This window comes from Macaca fascicularis, chromosome 14 (assembly GCF_037993035.2).
Source record: "Macaca fascicularis isolate 582-1 chromosome 14, T2T-MFA8v1.1".
Lineage (NCBI taxonomy): Eukaryota > Metazoa > Chordata > Mammalia > Primates > Cercopithecidae > Macaca > Macaca fascicularis.
The window spans coordinates 59,248,095-59,254,315 of record NC_088388.1 but is presented as its reverse complement, the minus strand read 5'-3'; the positions used below and the strand labels follow the sequence as shown (position 1 = coordinate 59,254,315).

At 39.0% G+C, this 6,221-nt stretch overlaps 1 protein-coding gene across 1 annotated transcript; it reads left to right on the top strand.

Annotated features, from left to right (window-relative positions):
• The first annotated feature begins 3,184 nt into the window (after positions 1-3,184).
• Positions 3,185-5,472, top strand: LOC102123821 (olfactory receptor 2AG1). The gene has a single exon (XM_005578770.4). It carries the CDS (start codon positions 3,195-3,197, stop codon positions 4,140-4,142), a length of 948 nt encoding a protein of 315 aa, XP_005578827.3. The 5' UTR covers positions 3,185-3,194; the 3' UTR covers positions 4,143-5,472.
• The last annotated feature ends 749 nt before the right edge of the window (positions 5,473-6,221 follow it).

The following is a 6,221-nucleotide window of genomic DNA, read 5'->3' as shown; positions in this document are numbered from 1 at the left end:
GAAGCTTTTAATATTCTGCTTGTCCAGACTTCAAGTACCCACAGGAAAATTCCACTCATGTTATGATTTTGTGAAGAATTTTAGTTTGACTCTTTAAAAAATATAAACATTTTATTTTTCACAAATTAAACTTGCCTATTCACTTATTGAATCAATTTCTAAGTTCATTATTTCTCCTTGTATACATTTTCTAGGTGCCACTTTTCTCCTTGCTGAAATTATTTTATTGGGAGTGTTTGGGGATAAATACTTTTCAATGTCATTTTTAATTTGTCCTAATTCATTAATGATGGCTCAGCCATGCCTGGAATTCTAGGTGTGCAGTTACATTTTCTCAGCATTTTTAAATATATTTCTCCCTTGTCCTATTGCTGCTATTGATAGTCCGCTATTATCTAGTTGTCTTTACTTAGTGGGTAATCTGTCTTTTATTTTTGGGAGAATATAAATTGTTTTCATTGATATTGATACTCTACAAGTTCAGTACTGTATGAATTCCTTTTTGTTTTCGTGCCCAATACTTGGAAAACTGTCTCTTACTCTTTAATATCACTGGTGGCAGAACACGGTAACACCAAGACATGGAAGCCATACTGGATTGCCAAAGGTCAATGAGGGGAAGACCTCACATTTACAGACTCCTCAGGGAGCAGTCATATTGAATAGGAAATGGTCCAGGGTAAAAGAACCATAAAGAAGGAAGCAGCATGCCACATAAGTAAGGAAACCCACCTTATATTCTGGGACAGAGGGCTGGCCACATAAGGAGTCTTTGTGTCCTGCTCTATTTAGTTAATTTAGAAATGAGCCATCAGTGCCTCCCTTGTGGAATAGAAACATAGAGCCTAGGTGCTTATTTAGTGAAAGAAGAATACAGGAATACCAGGCGAGGAAACACACCCACGAGGATTAATTGTCATCCTGATCCTGGGCCAGCATTTCCAGGGAAGCCATTTGAGTTGAGAGGATAAGTCCCTTGGAACATAGGGGTACAATAGAGGGAAGAGATCATGGATCAGAAGACAGGGCAGCTTCTCTCAGGACAAGGCTCTGGCTCACCTTTGGCTCCAGGGAAAGTAAGGCAGGGGACGATAGAATATCCTTTGGGCAGCTCTTTCAATATTGACTCAATATCTACTTCCTCCAGGATGCTGCAGCTTTTATCTTTGCTCCCTGACTCTAGCAAGAATGAAGGAAAGTCTGAGTATCTGAACCCAAGAACTCAGTCTGGTAACTGCTCTAGGGCTAGAGGGGCTCTCTTCCTGGGAACCTGTATAAAAGTAGTTTCTACTAGTGTTTCACAGGTGTGAGAACAGGAAAGTAATCTTCTTATATAGGAAACTACTCAAATTCTGTATTAGCTGTCTGTCTGCATCCACTGCTATCTCTAGGGTAGACCTGCAGATAAGTGGAAGGAATAGAAGGGCCCTGATATCTGATCTCACTCGGACTTTTCAGACACTTAACCCAACTTTGCAAAATTAAACCATCTGAACACTGCTGAAGAAAGCTGCGTCCTTTCTGCCCATTTCGACTGGAACATCCTTGAACTTCAAACAATCCCTAGGAAAATCTGAGTGGTCGCACAGCTAGGCTTCTCACCGCCTGAGGTAAGGACTTTGTATTTTTTTTCAGGGAATGGTGTGTCTCTAGGTAAGCTGAGTAGGAAAAACAGAGTTCAAAGCATACCCTAAGAATGTAAACTACCCGTTCTGCCAGATTCCCTAGTATAATGTTTGGGCTTCATAGCTTGTTCCAATTTGTCTATTCTTAATTTTCTGAACCTGAAAAGAGAACCAGTAAGGACCATGCTACAGCCCAGGCATGGGTATCTGCTTCCTGGTGGAAATTGCAATACTTGTCTTTAGACCCTGTGTGCTCTTCTGGCTCCTGATAACACATTTTTGCATCTATCAGATGATGAATATCCTAAAGGGCCATCTAAAAAGTGATGATATATCCATTTCATGTTCTTATACCTTTTAACCATTAAGGTACTAATGGCCCCATAAGAGGCCAGTGGAAACCAGTGAAATATGAAAACACAGATGCCATAATATGGGGAAATGATTTACAGAAGGATGCTTCACTTCAAAATCTTTAACTGCATGTTCAGAGTTGGCTTTATCTATCAAGTTTCATGATATACACAGACTCCTGTCAATCTTAGGCCCTTGTCCTTCTCCTTGGCTTCTCCGTGGGATTGGGTACCACGACGTCAACAGCTGCTTTCTGGAAAAGGAGTTCCTCCCTATCCCTGTGGTCCTTCCATCCAGTTTAAATGTTCTGTCCCTGCAGGAGGGAGAGTGAACATCTGGTCAAAGGGAGGAGAGGGGATAGAATTATTGAGCATAATTACAGCATATAACAGATGCTCTCTTGTTCCCTTTCACCATTTCTCCCAAACACAAACATTCTGATCTTCCTAGGAAGGACCTCATATGTTATATTTTGGAGCCTTTCCAAGCTCACATCTTAATGTAACCTGTTTTAAATAAACACGTTTGCATTGACCCTAAAGTATTTAGCTCTAAATGCAACATTTTCCCAAACATGACATTCTCTTGTCTCAGTCCCTCATCCCTTCTCTCTCAAGCTTCTGTAGAATGTGTGGCTGGTCAAGAGAGGTAACTAACGTGGACAAGTTTTAGCCTACTAATGAGGCTTTCATCTATCGCCTTGAGTACTGCAAACAAATGTGGCTCTAAGTTCTATGGAGAAAGAAGTGGAAGTGCTTTATTGAAATCCAGTCTCTGTACCTGTTTGGAATTTCATATCAAAACAAGTCTATGATGAAAACTAACTGGATAGGTACAAAGATAATCAAGGATGTGTGCAGCAGAATATTTCTTTAATCTTAAGGGAAAGGTAATTTGTTGTTTTTGGAAAGATAATGTATTGTTTTTGGAAAGATACATGTTCAGGTTTAATGTCCTAAATAAGATTTTATGTATGACGTCTTAATGTTTAGTTACTACTGTGATGTCTGTTCTCCATTTAGATGGAACTTTTATCAAAATACAATGAGAAGTCAGACATTCAGAAATCAAGAGGCAAAGTCAGTTATCAGTGGAAAGGGTATCATCTCAGTGGATTCATGTCCTAAGGAGCCTCTGATATTACAAAACTAGAGTTAATCTTAGCAAAAATTCGTGGATATCCATCTTGTTCTAGGTGATGAAAGAAACCGCAGCATGGAGCTCCAGAACTCCACCTTGGGAAGTGGCTTCATCTTGGTAGGGATTCTGAATGACAGTGGGTCTCCTGAACTACTCTGTGCTACAGTTACAGTCCTGTACATGTTGGCCCTGACCAGCAATGGCCTGCTGCTCCTGGCTATCACCATGGAAGCTGGGCTCCATGTGCCCATGTACTTCCTGCTTGGGCAGCTCTCTCTCATGGACCTCCTGTTCACATCTGTTGTCACTCCCAAGGCCCTCACGGACTTTCTGTGCAGAGAAAACACCATCTCCTTTGGAGGCTGTGCCCTTCAGATGTTCCTGGCACTGACAATGGGTGGTGCTGAAGACCTCCTACTGGCCTTCATGGCCTATGACAGGTATGTGGCTGTTTGTCATCCTCTGAAATACATGAATCTCATGAGCCCAAGAGTCTGCTGGCTCATGGTGGCCACATCCTGGATCCTGGCATCCCTAAGTACCCTAGTATATACCGTGTACACCATGCACTATCCCTTCTGCAAGGCCGAGGAGATCAGACATCTCTGCAAATTCCCACCCTTGTCGAAATTGGCCTGTGCTGATACCGCTAGATATGAGCTCATGGTATATGTGATGGGTGTGACCTCCCTGATTCCCTCTCGTGCTGCTATACTGGCCTCCTATACACAAATTCTACTCACTGTGCTCCATAAGCCATCAAATGAGGGGAGGAAGAAAGCCCTTGTCACCTGCTCTTCCCGCCTGACTGTGGTTGGGATGTTCTATGGAGCTGCCACATTCATGTATGTCTTGCCCAGTTCCTTCCAGAGCCCCAAACAAGACAACATCATCTCTGTTTTCTACACAATTGTCACTCCAGCCCTGGATCCCCTCATCTACAGCCTGAAGAATAAGGAGGTCATGGGGGCCTTGAGGAGGGTCCTGGGAAAATACATGCTGCCGGCACACTCCATGCTCTAGGGAAAGCTCATGGCTAGCTTCCAAAATTCCTTCTCCTGAGAGTCAGAAGATTCATGCTTTGAATCAAAAATTAATGGTAAAACCAATACAGTGCAGAGTATAGCATGTAACAGAAAAGTGGATTTGTCAAATTATCTTTAAATCTTCTCTCCATGAAGTAATTTGTAGGGCATGATTTACACTATCTAAAATTACTCTTCGTCCTATTTAAAATTTACCCTTTATTTTCCCAGGAAGGTACTTAGTTAAATGGGTTCCCACCTTGGGACATGACCGTTAACCTTGGAAGTTTATATTGGATCAGAGAAAGGAAAGTTTCAAGTGGGTGGCCTAAGCAAAACCCAAACATCAAAAGGGGAGATGTCTTGAGATTTGCAAAAATTTAGACCAACTGACCTTATTAAAAGGCTGTATAGACTTCTTGTCTAATGCCCCGACTAGTATTAGTTTGCTTGCATTTGCATTGTACTTGCTCTTTTTTTTTTCTTTCTAAACTTCAGCCGTATGAAACACTCCAACGAATGTCTTTGCTTGTTTGCTTTTGCTTGTTGGTTTTTGACATGGAGATACCTTATAGTTCCTAAAATTCAATTATTAATAAAGTGAAGAAAATAGGAGGTGAAGGTAGTCCATAAGCAAGGTTCACAATAAACAACTCTACTTATTTCTTGCTAATCAAAAAAAAAAAGAAGCAAAATAGTGATTTTTCCAATTATCCAAGGCTATCTTGTAACATTCAAACCATTTCAGTGTTCAGATGCATAATGGGTGTGGATATTTAAGTCAGTGTGTCTGTGTGTTTGCGCTAAAGAAGGGGAGGACAACACAATGCATTTTCACACCAGCTTAATTATGCTGCGCTATTATTAGTTTATAAGTCTGAGAATACTGAAAACAAAAGATGTGAACAAAAGCTGTGAGTTGCATTTTGAAGATTAAAAATAATATAAAATAATATGGCCAATTAAATGACACTCTTTTGGAGGATATTGCTGTTTGAAGATTCGCAAACACTTTTTAAGTCAATTCCTATAGTAATTTAAAACAGTAACTGAGACTAGGTTCAGAAAGTATAGTAGTATATCACGTTTGGAAGGCAAGCCTGAGTAGAGAGAATTCCTACACATATTTATATGAATTTCCTTCCATTTTAATACAGACATGCATTTTACTGAGTTGATGTGTCTGTATAAAACAGATTTTTTTTTTTAACCTACTAGCATATAGTTATTTTACTTATATTATATAGTGGCAGTATACAGCACTGCAAAGAGTCTAGGTTCAGTTATCAGTGTACAGAAGTTAGAATTGAATACACCCCACTTATTTCTGTAATTTTTAGCATATGACTTAGCCTGTTTGTGCCCAAGTCTGCAAGTCTGCAAGTTTGCAAAGTGGAAATTGACATTAACAATAAGACCTACTTTGTAGTGTTGTGAGGATTAAACAAGTTAATAAATATAAATATAAGGGATCTTTATATTTGTAATCAGTATGTGTCATGTAATAAGTGTTTAATAAATCTAATGCCTACAGAATAAATGGCCCTGGAAATACTGTTAAGTGATGGTATAACGTTATATCATATGGGTGTTTTGTAACATTATTAGCTATTTTATCATTGTTTTACCTTTAACATTGTTGTGTGTGTGTTTGTGTGTGTCTCTGTGTGTGTATGTGTGTGTGAAATCAGTAATGTCAGTCTCTTGGATGTGTGACCTTTTTTTCAATAGAAAATTCCTATGAGTGAAATTACTCAAACCAAGGTTAAAAATCTGTTTAATACCCTTGATATGAAAAGACAAATTGGTTTTTTAAAATGTTAAATATTTTGTATTCTTACCAGCAGCATGTAAGTGTACTTAACCCACTACATAGTTTTTCATGTTAAAATTTACATATAAATAGTCTTCACTAACTGATAAGGTATAAAATTTGCCTATTTAAATTTGCTTAAGTAACTTGTTCACATTTTTCTTATTGATTTGTTGAAGTTTTTTTACAGGTTAGGGACATGGAGACTTTGTTATATTTGTGGTAATAACTTCTTTTCAATTTGTTATTTGGCTTCTAATATCT

Coding starts and splice junctions, on each gene's coding strand:
- LOC102123821 (XM_005578770.4), top strand. CDS start 3,195: ATGGAGCTCCAGAACTCCACCTTGGGAAGTGGCTTCATCTTGGTAGGG.